At 33.3% G+C, this 23,203-nt stretch overlaps 6 protein-coding genes across 7 annotated transcripts; 4 read left to right on the top strand and 2 right to left on the bottom strand.

The window, feature by feature from the left end:
- Positions 1-670: 670 nt before the first annotated feature.
- Positions 671-2,261, top strand: LOC120117722. 2 transcript variants are annotated; one of them, XM_039137959.1, is made up of 3 exons: positions 671-822; positions 1,172-1,987; positions 2,143-2,261. In XM_039137959.1, the coding sequence occupies exons 1-2, from the start codon at positions 753-755 to the stop codon at positions 1,978-1,980; spliced, it is 879 nt and encodes a 292-aa protein (XP_038993890.1). In that variant the 5' UTR covers positions 671-752; the 3' UTR covers positions 1,981-1,987; positions 2,143-2,261. The 2 variants fall into 2 exon arrangements, with proteins under 2 accessions (XP_038993890.1, XP_038993891.1); XM_039137960.1 differs by lacking the exon at positions 2,143-2,261 and having other exon boundaries at positions 1,172-2,013.
- Positions 2,262-5,353: 3,092 nt separating this feature from the next.
- Positions 5,354-6,523, top strand: LOC120117544 (nicotianamine synthase-like). Its single transcript, XM_039137810.1, has one exon. It carries the CDS (start codon positions 5,451-5,453, stop codon positions 6,408-6,410), a length of 960 nt encoding a protein of 319 aa, XP_038993741.1. The 5' UTR covers positions 5,354-5,450; the 3' UTR covers positions 6,411-6,523.
- A 397-nt stretch (positions 6,524-6,920) lies between these two features.
- Positions 6,921-11,361, bottom strand: LOC120117829 (probable pectinesterase 29). Its single transcript, XM_039138025.1, has 3 exons — positions 11,254-11,361; positions 7,242-7,445; positions 6,921-7,166 (listed from the first exon to the last, which is right to left on the bottom strand). Exons 1-3 carry the CDS (start codon positions 11,359-11,361, stop codon positions 6,921-6,923), a joined length of 558 nt encoding a protein of 185 aa, XP_038993956.1.
- Positions 11,362-12,312: 951 nt separating this feature from the next.
- On the top strand, positions 12,313-13,080 carry LOC120117851 (transcription factor bHLH149-like). Its single transcript, XM_039138045.1, has one exon. The coding sequence runs from the start codon at positions 12,402-12,404 to the stop codon at positions 13,026-13,028; it is 627 nt and encodes a 208-aa protein (XP_038993976.1). The 5' UTR covers positions 12,313-12,401; the 3' UTR covers positions 13,029-13,080.
- A 5,348-nt stretch (positions 13,081-18,428) lies between these two features.
- On the top strand, positions 18,429-19,071 carry LOC120117721. Its single transcript, XM_039137958.1, has one exon. The coding sequence runs from the start codon at positions 18,487-18,489 to the stop codon at positions 18,994-18,996; it is 510 nt and encodes a 169-aa protein (XP_038993889.1). The 5' UTR covers positions 18,429-18,486; the 3' UTR covers positions 18,997-19,071.
- Positions 19,072-19,998: 927 nt separating this feature from the next.
- Positions 19,999-22,309, bottom strand: LOC120117850 (protein AGENET DOMAIN (AGD)-CONTAINING P1-like). The gene is made up of 3 exons (XM_039138044.1): positions 21,745-22,309; positions 20,621-21,370; positions 19,999-20,168 (listed from the first exon to the last, which is right to left on the bottom strand). The coding sequence occupies exons 1-3, from the start codon at positions 22,228-22,230 to the stop codon at positions 20,154-20,156; spliced, it is 1,251 nt and encodes a 416-aa protein (XP_038993975.1). The 5' UTR covers positions 22,231-22,309; the 3' UTR covers positions 19,999-20,153.
- Between the last annotated feature and the right edge of the window lie 894 nt (positions 22,310-23,203).

The following is a 23,203-nucleotide window of genomic DNA, read 5'->3' as shown; positions in this document are numbered from 1 at the left end:
ATTTACAATTATTTTTCAAAAATAACACAACATGGGCATTTTAAAGTTTCATGATTTATACTACAAACAAGAGTAACACTTAACATATACTTATACATGTGTTAGTATGTAAATCTATCAATATCTTGATATTTAATAGTAAACACATAATTATATTAGTGTAAGTATGTTTTGTATTTTCAAAAAAATAAAAAATAATAAAAATATATATTAAATTATTTGTGTGGAAATTTTATTAAAATATATATAAATTTTAAGAATATGGCTAAAATTTACTTCTAATTATAGTAGTATTATCCCTAAACAATATAATTATAAATTTAATCATTAACTATTAATTATTTATCAAAATTTATAATCGTAACCTTAATTATTAATCACTATTTTTGACGATAAATCACTATTTTTGACGATACGGTTAACCAAAATATTTTAACATGAATGATTTGGTCAATTAACATGTTAAATATAATTGTTATACTGATTATTTCTTTTAACACCCTACACTAGACCAAAAGTTGAAGAAAAAAAACATTAATACAAAATCGAATTAAGTTGACTAGTTGAGACCCGTCAAATTCAGATATTTTGATCATTCCTCATGAGTTTCCTTTCTTCTTTCTTAAGCCGTATTCTGAGGAATAATCTGTTTGAACTTTGATCCCATCTCATCGTCCTCTGTTTAAATCCCAAATCAGGAATAATTTTTAGGGTTTGGCCAAAAATTAAACCTTTTCACCGAACAGATACCAATGGAGTTCCAGATGAATAGAATTCAGTTTTTGGGCTTCATCGTCGGAGTCATTCTCCTCAGTTTTACCGGTAAGGAAACAACCTCCCAACCGTCCTTGTTTGGTACTCACGTTTCATTTACCTTTTTTTTTGTTTATTTGATTACCGTGGGTTGCGGATCATAAAAGTTCGATCTTAATTGCGGATTCAAGTTATGTTATTCTTCTTTTTTGTTTGGTAACTCTTATAGAATAATTTGGGTGTTCTCTAAACTGGGTAATGGCCCTTTTTTCCTCTTGGGGTTTTATGTGTTATTTGAGGGTTTATACTGAGATTATGCCATTATCTGCTCTCCACGCATTTAATTGCATTATTTTTGCCTTAGTCTACTCTGTTGTATAAAATTTTTACATTAATTTAATTTTATTTGTTCTTGTAGCTGAAAAATGTAGGCAGCTGGTTGGAGAGGAGGCATCATCCCGAAGTGGTCAATTTACTTTGTTAAATTGCTTCGATATGGGCTCTGGTTCCGTAGCTTGCGTGGTAAAGGAGGGCGTGAAGCTATATTTCTATAACATTAGATCTACTCATGTTGAGAGAGCAAGGAATGTCGCGATCGAGAGGGCGATAGAAGATGCAGTGTCGCAGGGCATGGCTGCTAAAGAAGCAGCGAAACTAGCACAAACAGAAGGGAAAAAGGCGGCAAAGTTGGCAACACGCCAAGCCAAGCGCATTATAGGTCCTATTATTGCCTCTGGTTGGGACTTTTTCGAAGCTATATACTATGGCGGTACGATTGCTGAAGGATTTCTAAGGGGTACAGGCACATTGTTCGGTGCCTATGGTGGTGGTTTTCTCGGTGAGCAAAGGCTCGGGAGGGTCGGTTATCTTGTGGGAAGTCATTTGGGGAGTTGGATTGGTGGTAGGATCGGACTGATGGTTTATGACGTGGTCAACGGAGTGCATTTCGTGCTTCAAATTGTTCAAAGCAAGGAAAGTGAAAGTCACGATGCTCCGACTTATGAAAGATCAGAAGCTTCAGAGGATTCCTATGTTTTCGGAAATTCTGATGCATATGAATCTTCACCTGATGAGATATCCGAATCACAAGAAGGTGAAAACCACGAGGCTTCTGTTTATGAAAAATCAGAAGTTTCGGAGGATTCCTATGTTAAAGATAATTCAAATGAATACGAATCTCCGTGGGATGAGAGCTCTGAATCAGAAGAAAGTTCTACTTTGTGCTGACTAAATTGTAAGGTCAGGATGTTACTTTTTCTTAATTCAGGTGAACATGTATATGATCAAAAGAAACTGAAATTCAGTTGCCGAATTCCCACGTATAGATACTCGATTCATTAGTTAGTAATTCTTGAATCACTTGATATATTGTTCTTTTTTATCTTACAGTGTTGGATATACAGTTGTTAGATCCTCTTGTGGCCACAAGAAAATGAAGAAATTTGTTGCTAGAGATTCATTCTTTACTGTTTAATAGATACCTTAGATGCTAAAGGAGTCCAAGCCAACTACAACAGCATAAACCATGAAATTTATAGCTCAGAGGTAACCACTTTGGATCAAATTAGTTCAAAAGTCGAGTCATTTCGAATTGCTTTGGTTCAAGTTGGATCAATATATATAGTACCAATGAGTATATTTAGATATAATGTCAGAGTTGGTAATTATCCAGTTGATGTAATTTGATATCGAGTGTCCAATTAAATCTGTCTTAAACCTATAATTTTAATTTTTCTTTTAAACAATCTCTACTTAGGAGGAGAGAAAGTGGGATTTTACTCCTAATGAATATTGATTCCACAACCTGAGAGAGAAAGGAGGTGTTAACAGACGGTCAATGCATGAAATAAATTTTTTAATACTAATTTATATGGGATTTCATGTATTTGATCTTTAAACAATATTTTCCCCTTGATGGGTCGATTCCTTTAGCCCGTTAAAAGGGAATCCCACCCTAATATGAAAATGATTAAAAGTAACTGTTATGATTTAGAACTTATTGGTTAATACGAGACCCACCTTTTCACAATTAAGATAAGAAAGCCCCAGTGGCATATAGTGTTTGTATTAAACAAAGCAATATAGATGAACAAGTTGAATCATTTGTGTGTACAAGTTGGAGTGTCAACCAACCCCCAAGGCAGTTGAAAAGCTAAGACGCCCCCACCAAAACGGTGTCCACCGCAATTTCGACGTCGAGTAGTCGCGGTTGCTTACTAGGCCTACTGTTCATCACTTTCATTCTTCTTTATCGAAATTCCCCTCCCATTTGGATCCACCGCAATAACTATATGAATTTCATCTTTCACTTTATGAAATTCGAGTAATTAGTCCCTGTTTTAATATATATCAAAATTTAATCACAATTGAAAAGTTATTTTAATTCAATTTTATTGTTAAATCTTCGTCGCATTATTTATTTAAAATTCAATAATTTATACACAACAAATTAAAAGGATAATAGTTTATGATAAATTATATATATATATATATATATTGTGCTCTGAATGTCGACACACTTAACTGTTCAAGTACATGTAGATTTCCGTAGTGCCACCTTTCCTTTTAAACCCTTATTTCATTGCTTAAAATTATAGTGCATCATCTCATTAACGAGTTTTCTTGAATATAATATTAATATTTTTTATTTTTAAAATTCATATAACTCGAATTATAAATAAAAAAGCAAAATAGACTGTTAAAAAATATTGTTTAAAAATGAAAATGGAGGGTACAATCATTGATTATTAATGAAAACGTAAAAGAAATTTCATGCTGAATCAAGTGGCTACAAAGTTGAAACAGCCATGGATGAAAAGGCTAAACGTGTAAGGGCACCTTCAACAACGGAGAAAATTCCCAAGGCCGAAAGGAGGAGCAGTGCAATGATAGGGGTATCACATGCATCTCACTTTAACACCAATTCATTCTCACCATTCAATTCAAAGGGCATCACCACAATATTATTTTTAATTCAAACAAAAGGAACCACTAGCTTGTACTATATACGTTTGATCTCACTCACAAAAGCTAGGGTTTCATTTTTATATTCATAAAGGAATTTCCTTTCCATGGCGTTAAAATGTCAACATACTGATTCCCCTTCTTCAAGTGGCCATCTCGGTTTTGAAGATTATATATTACTAGAATTTGAATATAATAATCGAATAAATATATATATATATATATATATGGAGTGAGTATATATATATTCTCTAATAAAATCTTCATAAGCAAAGTTGAATGGATGGTATGTGATATTAAGAGTTGGGGTGTTTATGGTTGGTCTATGGATTAAGGGTTAAATGTTTAAAGTTTAGGGTTTAAGATTTAAGACATATGATAATATTTAGACACTAATGTATTGAATATTTTAAAACTTAAAGTTTATGGATTAAACTGTATATCAGTATTTAAACGTTATTATAAAATTAAAATATTTTACAGATAATGTATCGATTACATGTCTTGAATTTTATCTCTCAAGTTCTAATATTGATCATGGGAGGCGGCTTGAAATTAAATTTATATATGCATATAAAAGAGCAAGATTTGACAAAACCAGTGACCAAGTTTCTATTGCCATTATAAGCAGAATAGGGGGTGTCATGGAAATTTGCATAAAGTATGATCAATAATAATGATAATAATAATAACAGAGTATTCTCATCATTGTAATTTGCATAACAGTGATATGCATGCTCAGTTCATACTGAGATAGATTTTATTTCTGTCAAAAATCAAAATTTAAATTCAACTAATTTGTTACAATTTGCAGATGTCCCTATATGTTACTGGAAAAGGTTGATGTATAGATATAATGTTTTCATGCTACTTTCTACAAGCTCATGATATTGCTAAAGGGGTGGTGAAATGAAAATTATGCATTATATATAGGGTTTAGTGTACTTTTATTTTAGTCATTGAAATCGGAAAAACATTTATTGAAGTCATTATCGTTATGAATAAATTTTATTTTAGTTATTGAGCCGTTAAACCTTTAATGGAGGCCGATTAGTCATGTTAAAAACCTTAAAAAACTAGCTGTCATTGTTACTCCTTTCGTCGTCATTTGATAGTTTTTATAGTCGAAAGGACCATCAAACTACTCATTTTCTTAATCTCTTTGTTTCATTCAGTTCAAACTCTTCGGAAAAACCTTCAAATCTTAATTAAAACTAAAATGTAAAAACATTTTAATTTGTTGTTGTCAAAAGTGAGATCAACTTGAAACCAAACTATGTTAATGTTTTGATAAAAAAGAGTCTTTTCACCGTTGAGATTGACTAACGACCGTTTTGTTCATTAGAAACTTGATCTTTAGGAGGGTTTTCAATTTAGAACCTTAAGCTTTCTTGGCAAGAAGACTTCAACCTGCCATGTCAGTTTTTATTAAAGACGGCTAATGAAAATGATGGTAATAAATTAAAGTGAATTAAAAAATTGATGATGGTAATGTATATTTTTAAAGTTTAGTGACCATGAATGTAGTTGACCCTATCAAAAACAATAGAACCCTAAGCATTATGGGGTCGCCGCAGTTGCCCATAAATAAGAACCCCATTGGAGGTAGTGAGATTGTGAATCTCTACCCAGCACTCTCAAGGGTTAAAATCATTTCACCCCCTCTACATATTTCCTTTGGAAATTAACTTTGAAAGAAATTTGAGTGTTGTCCATAACCTCATAGTGTCGACATGGTTTGCGAGAAAGATCAATTAGTACAAAAAATCTGCGAGTTGTATGACCAAATCTCAAGCCTCGAGAGTCTCAAACCATCCGAAGATGTCAACATGCTCTTCACACAGCTCGTCCTCACATGCATGCCACCCAGCCTAATTGATGTCACCAAGCTTTGCATGAAAATTCAAGAAACCAGGTCCAAGTTGATCCGACTATGTGGAGAAGCCGAGGGTCACTTGGAGAGCCATTTCTCCACCATCTTAGCATCCTACACAAACCCTCTTCACCATCTCAACATTTTCCCTTACTATTCCAACTATCTCAAACTGGGACAACTCGAATTTGACATTCTTACCAAACATTGCTCCGAACATGTCCCTAACAACGTTGCCTTTGTGGGTTCTGGTCCCCTTCCCCTCACTTCGATTGTGTTGGCTTCTTCCCATCTTACTACCACTCGTTTCCATAACTACGATATTGACCCTTCTGCCAATGCCAAGGCTGTTCGATTAGTCTCCTCCGGCCCTGATTTGTCTCGACGGATGTTTTTCCACACCACGGACATAATGGATGTTACGGATGCTTTGCGAGACTATGATCTCGTTTTCTTGGCAGCTCTTGTTGGGATGGATAAGGATGCGAAAGTTCGAGTCGTGGATCATTTGGCTAAGTACATGGCCCCTGGGGCTCTTTTGATGGTCAGGAGTGCGCATGGCGCTAGGGCTTTCCTTTATCCGGTTGTCGATCCTTGTGATCTAAGAGGATTCGACGTCCTCTCCATATTCCATCCAACCGATGAAGTTATAAATTCCGTGGTCGTTGCCCGTAAAGTTCCAACTACAAAACACAACGCGGACAACCCTCTTGCCCCAACAAAAGTTCCCAACAAGTTTTTGGACATTGAAATGTTCGATCCCTTACTCAACCATGTCAACCTGATGGAGGAAATCGACATTGAGGAGAAACTCTCTTGATTAGTTTATCCTCAATATGCTTAATTTTCATTTGATTTTCTGCTTATCTACAAGTTATCGACCATGGATATTCTGACTTTTAATATCAAGTATTAATAAATTAGAACTTCCAGTTCAGCCTGATCTTACTACATCGATCATTGATTTCTTCAGCTGAAAGGGTTTACAATATTGTGGTTAAAAAGAAAGTTATAGGATCTATTTTGCTGACACACACACACACACATATATATAAGAAACATGTTTTAAGGGACTGTCTTGGCCTCAGTCTTTGGATCCATCCTCCTTGGTTTATGAAAGTGTCGCGATTTAGTAAATGTCTCAAATCCTCGGGGGACAAGTTTTTCTCCCATGGCACACGCTTGAGCTTGTCTGCTCCAGGTTCTTTACAGTCTACCTCTGCATAAACTATAGTATTTCTACACAATATTTTCAAACAACAATGCTTGATTAATTGATTCACTAATTCTGATAAAGATATAACAAAAGATTGTTCCAAGCCCAAAAATCTTACTCTCTGCCAACATAATCCCATGCTGACCAACCCTGTGCAACAATTACATCAGACATCTTTGTGCGGTGAAATAATACTTTGGCATAAGGCCTATATGCTCTTCCTAGATAAGCAGAACCGGTTCCGAAGATCAAACCGTGTTTGAACATGAAACCGCTGTTATCAGCCGTGCTATCTCGAGCTTGAGCGGTGATATAACCGGGCACACCTTCTGATATTGCTGTTACATTTATCTTGCATTCCTACATGAAATTCGAGTGTAAATATAAATGATTTAGAGACAAAAGAGAGAATCAAGCGGTGAAACACCTACTTACATGGTAAATTGATCTCCCATTGTCCCATATAAAATCCAAAGCGCCTTCGATATAGCAATTCTCAAAGTAGTGACGATCTTCGGAATCTGTCAACGTACCCTGCACACTTACAAACCCGCATCGATAAAACGATGCCTTGTCTGCATTGATCCGAGCTGCCGGTGGCCATGTAAATGGTTTTCCAGGATCAAGATTGTAAGTACTCTGTCAAAAAAAAAGGTTATCAGTTTCAACATCAATAGCTTGAATTATAACATGCAAAAAGGATAAAGGTATTCGGGCCTTGAATGTTATATCCATGGCAACAAAATCTTGTGCATTCGAAGAAAAAGTAGAACTTTGAATGGAATCACCTCCATCTCCAAACTGGATAATAGTCACTCGTCTCGACTCTCCTTGAAGAAGAATCTTTGGTTTATCTCTAGGGATATTCAACTTTTCACTAAACAGACTGAAGCACAACAATATTAGAGCTATATATAGTGCGTGTGAAAGAGTTTGAGCTGTAATTACTAGTAGATGCCGGGTTTAACATGAACAAATGTCCAAATATGGTTGTTTGATGGAATGGAATCAATGGCAGTTTGAATATTGGTGAAACTGCCATGGCCTGATTGATCAACTATGATACTCTTGCTAATTGCATATTTGATTGGTCTAACTTGATCATCTGCCTTGGTTAACATGAAAAGGGCTAAAACCAGCAATAAACTCGGGAGAAAGAAATTAAAAAGCTGCATTTTGAATGTATCGCCAAGAATAAATTCAGATCCAATTTAAGATTATGGTTGAATTGGAAATTTATATGCTTAACTGCTTAAGGATACATGAAGCTCTCAAACTTTTGGAGAAAAGAAATAATTGAACTCCTATAATTTTTTTCATCCAACTAAGTCCTTGTACACTTCAAAATTTCACGACCGATGTTGACCATTGAATCTAATAATTTTTTAGATTAGTTGATGTCATATTTCATATCATAGTACTATCAAGTGACATTTCTAGAAATCTAATAATTTTTCTTTAAAAAATCTATAAATTTCATTTGACAAAATCGTAGTGCGTCCCATAATAGAAATCAAATGACTTAGTTGGTTGAATTTCTATGTTTGATAATTTAATTGATTCAATTTCTTAATTTAAGTGTTCAATTAGATAAATAGAATAAAGTTTGAAGACTTCATTAAATTATTTTCAAAAACTCAAATTTACAGGTCTTTCCTTCCTTATGTTTTGGGTAATTCGTGTGGCTCAAATTAGGAAATAAACACATCCATTCTATATACCAGCCAGGCCAGCTGAAGATAGTTATGGTAAGTTTTCACTGCGTTTACATACATTTATGGTTCTAATTCTATGTAACTGAAATAAATATCCAAAGCCCACGTCACAATATAAACACATCGATTCTATATTCTTATATATATAATTATCGGTATCTGATCTACTGATCGACTAATCGAGTACTACAGAAGCAATGGCAACCCTCTCAACTTAGTGTTTCTTCCCATTAGACCAACTGATTATTAGTCGATTTTATACTCATTTTATCATACACGTTAAATTGTCTATTTTAACAACTATATTATTATATCATATTTAAATATGATATAAAAATATCAAATATATAAATAATTCGATATATATATATGTTGGATCTATGATTATAAATAAATAAATATATTCATATTAAATATTATCTTTAAACTAGGTTAATTATTGTTATAACTTATGATATAGAATGGGGATTGACACCCTAAACCGCATTTATTTTCACGTAATCTAATGTTTATCTCTTTCTCCCTGCCATTTCATTAGGATAATATTAATCATTTTTTGTTAATTAATTTGGGAAACCCATCTTACGGAACAATGCAACACAGTTATAATCAAACCTCGTTTGTCTTTTCTAATCATGGGGTTCACTTAAACAATGATTCAATTTGTTAGTTAATTTTTTTTGTCTAATTAAATGTTTAATTTCGATTTTTTATTTAAATTGATAAATAAATTTAACTTTTTGATTCGTATTGATTTAAAATTATAAATATCTAATTAAATAAAAAATAATTTAAGTATCAATTTAAATTAAAAAATAGATTTTGATACCGAATTAGAAAATGATTAAATATTAATTTAAACATTAAATTCAAATTTATATATTAAAATATATATTACCCGTATAAATACGAGGGATTGACTTTTGTACGTGATGACATTGAAAGTTGAACTAACTTGGCTTGGTTGTCTCACACAAGGAGGCAGCCCCACTGTCTCATCGGAATTCAGATTCTCTCTCAGATTTTCATTTCTAAACCAATATTAAAATCTGGTTATGTACAATTAATCAATAAGTCTTGTCTTGTTAAGCTTTCCATATCTTGTACAACAAAGGTATAAAATTATTGGAATTGCTCTCTGTTAAACGCTACTTATGACCTAATAAAGTTGTGTTTGTCGTACCATTACATCAATACGTTGTATCTCTTAATAAAAACTCTAACTATATTATAAATCACATAATAATATTCTAAAAGTATTTTATATATAATACATTTCAAAAGAATTATCAAAATTCCTTAGCCAGACCCTTAAATGCTTCTCCATTAAGGACAGATACTAGAAAGGCAATGTGGGTGAAACCTGTCCACAACTCACAAGAGAAGGTGAGCAATAATAAACTCCACAAACAAATAAATAAATATATAAAGAAAGTGCAATCAACACAACAACACGATCCCTTTCTCTTTCCTATAACCCTTTCTTTGTGTTTATCCAAAAAAAAAAAAAAAACCTTTGTGCAATCCCCAATTGATGATTGCTAATAACATGAACAAATCCCATTAGCCAATAATTAGTTACTTTCTTCATTATCCAATACAATGTTTCCACATATTCAACCCCATTCAATTAGCACTAAATTAAATTATGGATTTAAACTAATTAGTTGGCCGTGGATTTGTTTTTATATATAATATTTAGTAAGTTTGAGGTTCGAATTTTATTATTTATAAGTTTATAAATTATTTTGTTTTTTTTTTAATTTCTAACATCTTTTAATTAAATTACATTTGATTGGTTTTATTGTTTTTTATAACACTTTAAAAAGTGTGAGTTTAAATACATTTAAATATGTATTCGATTAATACTGAATTTAAACATTTTTAATGACCTAATTGCTATTGGAGTTTGAACCTTTGTTTTCTTTGTAGGCAAGTTAAGATGACTGAAATAACATGCCATGTATATTGGATATTATTGGAACATATATCATTCCTTTTATAGTTAGGATGATGTGAGAATTTGATTGTTTTTTATTTTATATTAAAATTTTTAATGGGTTATTTATATCTTTTAAATGTTTAATGTTTATTTTAAATTTTTATGTTATATCTTTTAATTGATATTCAGATTTAATAGTATTAAATTTTGATATGTCAAGACACCTCATTCATTGCTATAACGTTGTGGGATGTTTTTTTTATAGAAAAATATGTTAAGTCAAATGAAATAAATTTGAAATAATTTATTTATTTTTCTTTTTAATTTTACCTTAAATTAATTTATTGTGAAGGGTTATTACCAAATTATAATACCTTCAAGTTAAGTGGAATATGGACCCACTATATATATCAATCATAATTATTGAAATTGAGTGAAATATGATAAGAATGCAAAACTTTAAGTTAGCTCACTACATATTTATCGATGCTTATCTTGTAATTATTCTGCTATTTAAGGTTACTAACTATTAAATCATAATTACTGAAAGTGAGAGATCAAATTAATGATGATCCCATAAATCAAAGATAAGGAATGCCTAGTAGTGATTTTTTTTTATTTTTTTATTAAGCTACAAGTGATTATATAGTATTATATGTTTTAAATATTTTTAATCATAGGCGAACCCAGGAGCCTTCGTAAGGGGTTGCAAGAGCCTCAGGGGTGACACTTGGATTAGGGGTGACACTTGGATTAAGGGTGGCACTTGTGGAGGGGTTGCTTGGGATACCTCGGGCACCATGGAGGTCACCCCTGGATGAGGGGTTGCCCGAGATACCCCGGCTCCACGTAGGTCCACCCCTGGATGAGGGGTTGCCCGGGATACCCCGGGCTCCATGGAGGTCCGCCCTTGTTTTTAATTATTTGATAAAGAATGTTTAATCATCTTTATAATTATTGGTATCACCCTTGTAATCGTTGATGCTTGAATTCATGATCTCTAAGAATAACAACAATTCTTTTAATTGCTTAGATAAATTAATTTATGTTTTTTTTAGAAACATGACTCCTGAATTCAAGTACCTTACCTTGGATCGGGGATGAATTAAAAAGTCGGTAAGGTCACGAATTCTTTGTGAGCATTCACATTAATGCGAATTAAAAATAAATAAGCAATTTAGGACGCCTTTTTTCTTTTAAAAAATAAACATACTTGATTTAGTGTATGTTGTATCAATAATAATATTATATGAATTAAATTTAATAGATAATTTATCATTTCCTTTTAAAAAAATAAATGATATTTTTATAATAAATGATATTTAATTTATTGATCAATTAATTTGAACCGAATATTATATGTATATATGGATTATTTTATTAATTTAAACATTATGAATGAAGTAAACTATAAAAGAGTTAACCTCATAATAAACATTTACGACACACTATTTAAATTACTCAATCAATAAATTAAATATTAATGATTAAATAAAAAATCGTCTCAAAACTACTTTCTTTTTCATTCACAACGATTTAAACATTGATCTTATTTGAAGAACTACTTTCTTTTTCATTAAACCAATTTATAATTTTATTATATTTTTAAAAAAAATTATATAATTATAAATAAGTAAATTTTTAAAAATTATATCACGTGAAAAACAAAATACCCTATCTATTATTTGATATCTTTGTTAATAATTCAATATAATTAAACGACAAAGAGTTCAATATTTTATATGAAAATGTGTCATTTACTAGCTTCGTTATGGATATTAAAAATTTCGTAAGAATCAATAAAATATTTTTATTAATATACAAAATGTAATAAATTGAATCTGTCCTCCCAAAACCAAGAGATAAATCAAAAACTCTTTTTTCGTCTTCTTCGTCTCTTTCCTCCCACCATTTTTTCTGCAGTTTTACTACTAACCAATGGCTTCTTTCTTACCACTACCAGAACTCGATCCAAGCCCTGAGATATCACCGGATTTTCAACGGAAGAAACGGAGGAAAATCGAAGGAAAACCGTCCTCTTATCATCGTATGCAAGGCAACCAAAGGATGAATCGATGGAGAACAGGACGAGAGCAACAGATATACTCCTCCAAGCTCATTGAAGCTCTCCGTCGTCGTTCTACTCGGACCTCCTCTTCCGTTAACGGCAAAGATGTTCGTGACACGGCGTACAGAGTCCTCGCCGTCTCGGCCAAGGGAACGACGCGTTGGAGCAGAGCGATTCTCATCGGTCGACTCAGTGCCAAGGTGAGGAAACATAAGAAAGCGAAGGTCAGCGCCAATAGGAAGTTGAGGAAGCCGGCGAGTAACAAAGAGAGGAGAAAATTGCCGGTCGTTGAGAGAAAGCTGTTGGTTTTGGGACGTCTTGTCCCCGGTTGCCGAAGACTATCTTTCTCTAACCTTCTAGAGGAAACTAGCGATTACATAGCGGCTTTAGAGATGCAAGTTCGAGCCATGACAGCAATTACCGAGTTCCTCGCCGTCGGCAATGACGGTGGAGCACAGCCGTCGGCTGATCGGCTCGGCTCCAATGTCAACTCGTGAAATCGACAAAAAAAAGGTGGTTATTATTCTATTTATAATTTATATTGTTTTTTTTGAAACTTTGTTTTTTTAGTGAGGTTCTTACATTCATGTATTTTATCGTATTCCAGTTATGTCTTCCTTTTTTAATATATATATTAAATTTTGTTTTTTGTTTTTTAGGTTTGGGGAAGCACAATTTTTAGTTAAGTAATATTTTTTTTATCATTTTATGGGTAATCAGTTATTTTACAAGGCCACGAAAACAAAACACAAATATCTTTGAATTTAAATAATTATGAAAATCTTTCAAAAAAAAATTATGAAAATGATATAAAGAACGTTACTTATTTAAAATTTATTAGAGAGTATATATTTTTTGCTTAATTTTCACACATTTAATAATTTATATGTTGACTAATATGGGTTCGTTCAATTAATTAAATATTTGTTAGTACTTTAATTTTATTAAGATTTGAATATCATTGATGATTCCATCTAACTTTTATAAATATCATATGTTATGTTTGCATTTCATAAAAAGTTTTATTTCTTCCTTTGCTTGCATTTCATACAATTAAATCAATATATATATATATATATATATATATATATGAATTAAATTAAAATTTAAGATAGATCGTATTATCTTGTAATGGTGAGATAAACAATTTAATCTTCATTAGTAAAAACGAAATACATTTCATAATTAAACAATTACCTGTTTAAAAAAATCGTAACGGAAAAAGTTAAACACGGTTATCAATGTTAAAATTTACAATTTTAAAAGTATCATGTAAACCAAATTTATGGGTCTCAATCAAATAAATAACATTTAGATATGAACGATACAAAAACTTGTGACTTTAGTACATCAAAATAGTAGAGTGTTTTTCTTTTTTTTTTAAAAAAAAAGTCAAATGCAAGTCTTTTCTAGCTAATCAAATTTGTTAAACGTTAATTACGTCTTTTTTATTGCTTTTAATTAATCAATCAATCAATTGGGGCTTAGGAGTCATACCTATATATATATATTGATTTAATTGTATGAAATGCAATCAAAGGGAGAAATAAACGAAGTTTGTGTCGGCAAAGGAAGGGGGGTGGAGATTTGGGGTTTCCGACAAAGATTGAGATATTTGTAAGAAATAAAGCCTAAAACACGTGTTGTATTTGCATAAAGGAAAGAATAGAGAATAGAGCGAATGAATCGGGTGGTGATTTTTATGAGCAAAAACAGGCCTCGCAGTGTGGCCTTGAACCTTGTAAGAAGCACCACCATGTGACTCCATGGCCCTACATTTTCAAGTGCCTTGCATGTGCCCATGAACCACCCCCTACCCAGAACATTAGACCCATTTAAAAGAAGCAAATTTTGACCTCCATTCATTACTTTGAATTCTAAAACATGATTTTCGTTTATAAACTACAATGTATAAAAATAGTATCACATGTCATGTAATTATTCAACTATGACATTATTGACCATCTTAAGAAAAGAGAGAGTATAAATATAATTTTTGACACATCAAATGGGTTATAAATACGATAAGAACAAAAAATACTAAAGAGGAAGCTTTACCTTTATCTTTAGAGTTGAAAATTGAATTACAATAGTTCCCAATACGCACAAACAATTCTACATTTCCAAAGTATTCTAAAACTAGGTTTGAATTGAATTCAACATACTATAGCGACATTAATATTTACTTTGGAGTGTATTCAGTTCGATTCGATTCGATTTTTTAATAAAATATGAATCGAATTGTACTTTACGAGTTTTCAAAATTTGAAATCAAAATGGAATAATATAAAAATCACGATTTTCAATTTGATTAGGTTCAGTTCGATTTTTCGAATTTCAAATTTATTTTTTATCTAATATTTTTACAACTAAATATCGTAATCTTACGTCTATGTCAAATAAACCAAACAAGATAATATAATATAAATAAGATAATACAACATCTTCAATAATGTATTAAGTAACGTGATATTCCATTAATTTCATTCCTAATTATAATATTATACTCCATATACCAAACCACCCCTCTAAAGAATGTCATTTTGGCATATAGTGGCTACCACGTGTGATAACCATGAAAGACGAGCTGTCTGATTTTGGGATTAGAGCACGAGGGCTGCTCAAAGTGGCATCCCCATCAAAACAAGTATTGGCCTTCTTGGGAGAGTCCCCAATTGCAACTTGGTCATATAAGGTGGTCATAAATGAAAGGACCACTTGCCTTGTTAAGTCATTTGGAAATTATATATACACGCACTAAGACCATTGAATATCATAATTTTAGAATGCTAATTAAATTTGTGTTTTCTTCTCATTTTTTAACTTTATTTAAAAAGTGTAACGAGTGTAAAGGATCGTCATCCTTTTTTTTTCTCCCTTTTTTTAGTCATTTTTCTTCATTTTTATGATCGGTGACAATATCAATTTTAATAATGATCATCAACAGTTGGGTTCATTGGTTTTTCTTTATTTTATTATAGTATATCTTTAATTTTTTCTTTTAATAATAACTTTGTTTTAATGATATGTTTTCTCTGTCTTTTGGCACGTTTTCGGTCGTTATTTTCGTTTATTTTTTTTAGAGTTAGATTTGGCATTGTCACAACTGATTAAGATGACAGTTATTTGTTATCATACTGATATTCTCTGCTTTGGACTCTTGGATTAGATTTGGATACGAGATTTACGTTCGTGGATAAATTTTTTCACGTCACTCAACTCCGATTTACAATTTGCCGGTTTTCTTTCAATAACTTGATCCCCTTTTGTGATTCGTTTGTTATTGCAGTCAGATTTATTCGTATCTACCTTTTGTTCGAGTTTGTTTGGTTAGATTTTTTAACATTTTCTTTGTATGGTTCTCGTGTGATCTTAAATAACTAGTTTTTTATCCTATTGATTATTGAAAAATGTCTATAATTTACGATTGTGATCGTAAATCTTTATTATAATTTAAATATTTTTTTTAATAAAACTAGCCGTTTATGTATATATAAAAAGTTGTAATGTTCATATAGGATAATAAGATCAAAAAAACATAAAGAAGAAGAAAAGAAACACCGATGCATGTTGTGTCGAATGTAAAATTTTTGATACCCTTTAAATAAGTTATCGGACTCAAATCTTTTGTTTTAATTTAGAAGTTTGATATAATTTGATTTCAAATATAGTCGAGATCGTGTGATTATCAAACAACAGACGATACAAACATACTTAAAGATATGAATAATAAAGATTAAAGACTGAATCAGCTGTAATCTTCCAGCAAAGGAAACAAACTTGACAATTCAACCCCTTGTCCTTTCAGTAATCTTCTCTATAAAGAGTTTTACAATCACTAGCTCTAAGATTTGTAGACACAGAGAAGAATTCCTAAATATCTGACAGGTAAAGAACCAAGTTTGATATCTCCTCTCTCTACTATTTGCTGCAATTCAGAGTCAGATAGGTCTGCAGTAAACAGTTCAGTCTTTGAACTGTTCATTTTCGTCCCATACATACAGTAAAAAAATGTCCAAAACGCCACCATTCAATGCCACCGAGAACAGATAAACAACTATCAATTGATCTAATGGGAAAGACGCTAAACCCTTTAAATAAATAATGTCATGAATTTAAATTTTATTATTATGAATAGAGTAAATTAAATTGGAAGGATCGTCTTATAATAAGTATATGAATCACTATATGCTTCTCTTTATCTTGTACTTCCCTTATTGAGTTATCCTGTATGAACTTTTTGCAGGCCTCGACAACAATAACATCTTTTTCTTGCACAGTTAGGCAATGTTGCTGGTGATTCACCAAGTTGTAGGGATCCTCTTATGTCATTAATCGGCAAGAATTGATCCCCTGGGAAAAATGGTGAAATGTTGTTTTAAGCCCCTCTTTAAATTTAGTAATCCGATCTAAACTTTTTAGCATAACTTTTTTCATGCTGATGCCACTGCATGGAAGTTTCTGTTAGGGAGTACTGAATTGTGATCAGATAAATTCCAAGCTTGGATCTATTCTGAAGAGTATAGATATCTATTTTGGAGTTACTATTTGTTGTCGTATAATCACTCAAATATGCCTGAACCACTTGGGGGAAATAACCCTTCATTTTACCACTGTGACAACTCCTTCAATTCTTTTTTTATTTTATTTTTATAAATGTTAGTTTTATTCATAAAAAAAAACATCCTCTATACAATGCATTTACAACCAAGGAAAAGTAAATAAATCAACTCCTATAAATGAGATTTAAACAAACAAGAAAAACTATAGCAAGTCCAACACTATGCAGCAAGAGCGGGGGAGGGAAGGGTAACCTTTGTACACCCACGTCAACCTCAATCTGACAGCATGTTTAATCTGTACTGTAGGATAACATGATCAATTTGTCAGGATCTAACTCTATGTAATCTATCATTTCTCTCCTACCAAATATAGTAAATATAACAACATTAGGTTATCCAAAGCCGAACGATGATAGTCTTCAAAGACTTTCTCCTGCCATGAACTTGAACTCAGCTCATCATATCTGTCCAGCAACACACAGACCAATTAACATGACAGGGCTACAAAACTTCAACTCAAATCTGCAAAAAAATTGGTCCATAGTTTGTCGCCAAAATCACAAAGAGAACAAAAGTTAAGTCACTCCTACCACCCAGATACGTATCTTAGATGTAATTTTAGTTTTGTTTTGGAGATGAGGGGAATTCAGAATACATATGAAAGTGGCAAGTTTTCCCCTAATATTGTGCAACTCTACAAATAAAGCTTCAACATCTATGAATTTGCAAGTTTCATCAAGAACCATTAAGATAGTAAAGTTTTAAACAACTTAATCATGTACAGCTTGATATGGTACTCAAATCAATGTATTGGCAACTACCTATTAACACATGGCACATCCCCATTGGCAACCCCTCCTATTTATCCTCCCATAAATTTGTGCAATAAATTCCCCCAACCGCATCATAAATACAATCCAAGAGGGGTAGTTCGGCAGAAACTTAGCCTGCTCTCAGCTGTTGGTTCACCTAAGCAACTAAACATTATAGCTAAACCCAAACCTCAAATCCAGCCTTGAGTTGACTAACCATAACCAGGGTCCGGAATGCATGCCTATTTTAGGCCGTTTACGCTATTTGGGTCTAATTCTGTTTTAATCACCCTACTTTTATAGTGTTTTTAGTAAGTTTAAGTTGAAAAAGGTTTTAGATTTCAAATTAAAGGATTTAAAATTTAAATTCCATAGTAACGGGAGGGACTAAAACCAGAATTATATCGGGCTATTGGCTATTTAGCTTTGCTAGAATGGCATTGTGGAAATATTTGGGTGCCCAGAAGGGTGAAAAAATAGCTCGACAACTATATCAAGACAGAGTGCGTCTAGGTGTTACAACACTCGTCATTGACAGTAATCCTCTTTGTGGGCTCGACGACTGAAGTTTGAAAGCGAAGATGTCTCTTGTGACCGAAGAGATAAAAGCCAGTGCATCAGAGATTTACCATGGCGACGAGATGTGCCAAGAGAAGTCGAAGTTTTTGCTGGAGGAAATAGGGATGCCGAGGGGTCTTTTGCCTTTGAAAGACATCGAAGAATGCGGGTACGTGAAGGACACGGGCTTCGTGTGGCTGAAACAGAAGAAGAGCATCACCCACAAGTTTGAAAAGATCGGGAAGCTCGTGTCCTACGCGACGGAGGTGACGGCTGTGGTCGAGAAGAACAAGATAAAGAAGCTGACAGGGGTGAAGACGAAGGAGCTGTTGGTTTGGATCACACTGAGTGATATCTACGTGGACGATCCTCCCACTGGGAAGATCACTTTCAAGACCCCTTCAGGGCTTTTCAGGACTTTCCCTATATCGGCTTTCGAGATCGAAGGCGAAGTTGTTAAGGAGAAAAAGAATGAAGAAAAAGAAGTGAATAATGCTGCTACAGCTGCTGCTGTGGAAGTGGAGGAGGTCTAGAGAGAGTGGCCACTTGTTTATGTTTTACATATCTATGAATATCATTAGCAGCAATTAATAATAAAGAAGAAGGAGGTGTTCCTATTTATGTTTTACAATTATACTCTGTTTTCAATGAGAAGATTATGAGAGGGGCTGCCAATGTTCAAGTTTCTTCTTTGTTAATCGTTTATTTAGTCTAAGCCAAACAAAATACATGATTATTTCTTCAATATTTCTGTGGAAAAATGTTGTATAACAGTATAAGTTTCCATAATTGCAGAAACCATAATTTTTTTAGCTTCTTGTTTGGATTTTCAAAGTACGGTTTTAACAACAAAATTTATTACTGCAATAAAGTCCTAACCTTTAAGTTAAAAATGGACAACTCTATTTTGATGTTTGAACAACCTACATTTAATTAATTTAGATATGTTATGAACCTTTATATTATTTTTGCTTAAAAAATTTAGTTTTTAACAAAATAATTAGTATGGAACATGTGAATATATTGTTTTTCTTTTGATATGCATACATGATGATAACGATTTGTTTCGTTATATATTTATTTCCAGATACTTATATATATATATATACACACTTATATTTGCCAATTAGTGTTGGCAGAAGTGGTTGTGATTCAAAAATTTGAGCAATCTGTAAAGTCCTATGTAAATCCCAATTAGGTCTTAGGTATACCCTGACCCTAGACTGGGGGAGCCACCTCTGACTTATATTTTTTGTACCAAAAAAAATATACACTTATATTTATATAAAAATAATATTAAAAAACAATATTGTAAAATTAAAGTATGAAGATTAAATTTTAAATTTGAAAATAGTAGGACCTTTGGCATATTTAAACCTTGAAAGATTTCCACGCACAGATTGTAGGATAAACTAATGCATCATTAATCCCTGAGACCTCGACAGAAAAGAGTACGCTACCCATACCTACATATAGATGTTTTAGTATGCTCTACTTAGTTCAAGTTCAGCTTGCGAGTTAAGTTACCTTCAGTCTCTAAAAAAAATGCCTATACATGCCTAAAATTGGTTACACAAGCAACCACCAGCTCCAAATACAACAGCTGCAAACCAGAAAAGATTTGGCTTTACTTTGATTGCATCGTAAAACGCCCCAAGCCGGAGTATTGTTACCTCTCCTTCTGCAGTAACTAAGACTTCAATGCCTGAGTAGAAGCAAATCACAATCAACCAAAAAATAAGTTAAAAAGGAAGAACTTGTACTTTCATAATTGGTGCATGAACTACATTTCCTGAGTCGTCAAATCAAAACTCAAAAGAACTGGTGTTTAATAAGCCACGTTATGAGCATTACCAACGGTTAACTACATCAGAAAGGTGGAAAAAGTTGACATCATTTGACTAGCAAGCGTGTAATTATTAATTGTCGACTCGTGTCCAATAGTACATAATCACGTTCAAACTCTCATGCATCCATTCAAGAATTTGTTAATTGCAGGTGTTTAGGAAAAAAACGCCAGAATGTGAGATCGGATTTTTAATAGTTGATAAAGATTCAGGAATAATGGCCTAAACCATGCTTACACGGCAAAACTCCTGCAACACCATTCAAGAACAAATATCTACAAACGTGCTGAAGGGGGATAGAGTGTTATACCTTAGAAGCAGTAACCCATTTCTCGTTAATCCAGTCCTGATGCATCCTTAACTCGGCATGTTTAAACTTCATTTCCTCCTGGGTAGCTTTGAAATAGACTTCATATTTTGTCTCGGAAACAGAATTAATAACCTTAGAAATCACACCCACCCACCAGCCATCAAGGTAGAAAGCATCAACTTCATCAAGCTTTTGGAACGCATCGGCCATAAAAATTTCGGGTGGACAAGGCCTAATGTGCAGGGCATCAAACTCCTCTTTTAAGAAATCAGTGTCATCGTCAGTTCTCAAGCAATCGTACTGAACTAGGTACCTGTGCTTCCCCACTGCTTTAACAATAGTTCCGGTAAACCAAGCACCTTCAAAACCATCTTCATCACTGGTCACTTCAACACATTCCCCCTCGCGATACTTTGTTATCTTGTTAGACTCGAATTTCCTCCCATTCGCAGCTAAATCAGACTTTAACTTCTTTTTGCTCTTTGTATTATCACCCTTCTTTTTGCTTGCTGTATTATCGCACTGTAGCTCAGCCAAATCAGACTTTAACTTCTTTTTGCTTGTTGTATTATCACCCTTCTTTTTGCTTGCTGTATTATCACACTCTAGCTCAGCCAAATCAGGCTTTAACTTCTTTTTGCTTGCTGAGTTATCATCCTTCTTTTTGCTTCCTGTATTATCACTCTCTAGCTTCCCTCGGGCAACAACTTTGTCATATTCCATCTTTCCTTCAGTCACTGCTTCGTTGGACTAGAAAGTTTTTACATTTATTTTGTTGTTAATTACGCATCCATCAATTTACTCACAAAGTACAAAAAATCTAGAACAGCTAAGATAAGAAATTACAAGCAATGTTGAGAAAAAAAATTCATATAATGACTTCCAAGTTCGTACATTCAATGAGTAAATATTTCATCAAGAAAACCGAATAACTTGCATCTAATTCTAATAGCATATTAATTGAAGTTTATATTCAGCGGTAGCACATATCAGTTTACAAACATTCTGAACTAGTTACAATAAGCAAATCATAAATTCCAACTTTTCAGCATTTTTTTTATATCTTTGTACTTCCAATTACAACAATCAAACTGATTAGAAAACCTAAAGAAATAGTAATTTACCTCTTTCACTTGCTTATCTTCCTGCAGGGGTGGAGTCCAAGTCCCTTCAATCCACTCCCTATGAAGCCTCAAATGGTCCTCACCAAACTCCAATTGCTCTTTGGACCTCTTAAAGTAAACATGAAACCTCCCATTCTCCAACTCCTTAGTAATCACCCCTTCCCACCACCCATCATTATGAAAGGCATCCACCTCTTCACTAAACTTGAATTTCCTGACCTTTTCTCGAGGGGCCGGAGGGCGTAAATCCACAGCATCAGCGGTCTCCCTCAAGGGTTTAGTACCCGCCTCGTCTTCGAAAAGATGGGTGTACTCGACAACGAATTTGTTGTTGGGTTTCTTAGAAGGAGTACGCTTGATTACTACGCCGGTGTACCATGAACCTCGGAACCCAGGGTCGTTGGAACTTATCTCAATTTGGGAGCCTGGTTGCAGGTGCGGTGGATCGTCGGTGGCCGGGGCTCTGGTGGGCTTTCGTTTCGACATTTCCCTGATTTTTTGGGATAGAGAGGAAGTTGGATTGGATCTTTTGGCGGGGAATATGAGTATGATTCTTCTGGTCTGATATATGATGTAAACACCCTATTGATATCTGTTGTAGTTTTCCTTCTTTCAGGCAGGGTTTTAATATGCAAAATTATACTAAAACGATTATTTAATAATTAAAAATTTTAAAATATATAAAATAATTATTAAATTTAGGGTAAATTATAACAAATGGTCATCAATGTGTAACAAGGGATTTGTTAGAAATCGGTCACTCCGTTTACGGTTGTTATTGTTGTAGCAGAATGCTGACATCACACGTTAAACTAACTGACTGAGCATGTTTGACTTCTTCCTCTTTACTTTGTTCTCTTGCCAAAGGAAGTTTGACAACAACCCTCATGGGGTTCAGGATAGCTTGAAGACATGGATTTGTAGCAGTTGATAACAAACAGAGAGACGGCGAGAACTCAATATGTTGTATTGTTGAAACATGATCTCTTTTATGGGTTGGTTGTTATTGTACACTTATTAGTTTTGTTGCTTCAATTTAAGGCTGTAACAAGTGATTTGGAAGAAGCCACCAAAAAAAAAACACTTGAAACTATTTATAAGGAGCAAGTAGCCTTTAAAATTGAGCAGTTAAACCATCTGGTAATAATATTTGTTACCCCTTTAGGGTTTCTATTTTTTGGTTTCTCTCCTAACATTCAGCCCTCCTTTCTTCCTCTGCCTATCTTTCTTCTTTCTTCTTCCGATGCACTACTTTTTTTCATGGCTGAAACACCAAAATTTCATCCAGCTTTGACCATCACCAATGTTAAGTCTCTTGTTCCCATCACGTTGGACGCCGATCATGGAATGTATCACTCTTGGGCCGCCCTTTTTAAGGTGCTTGTTAGGGTTCACGATCTCCATAATCATATTATTCCTCCTACAGAGGCGATGGAGAAGGCTGCATATGAAGCCTCTA

Source organism: Hibiscus syriacus, unplaced genomic scaffold (assembly GCF_006381635.1).
Source record: "Hibiscus syriacus cultivar Baekdansim isolate YM2019G1 unplaced genomic scaffold, ASM638163v2 tig00110321_pilon, whole genome shotgun sequence".
Taxonomy (NCBI): Eukaryota; Viridiplantae; Streptophyta; class Magnoliopsida; order Malvales; family Malvaceae; genus Hibiscus; species Hibiscus syriacus.
This window is presented reverse-complemented; position numbering and strand designations above follow the sequence as displayed.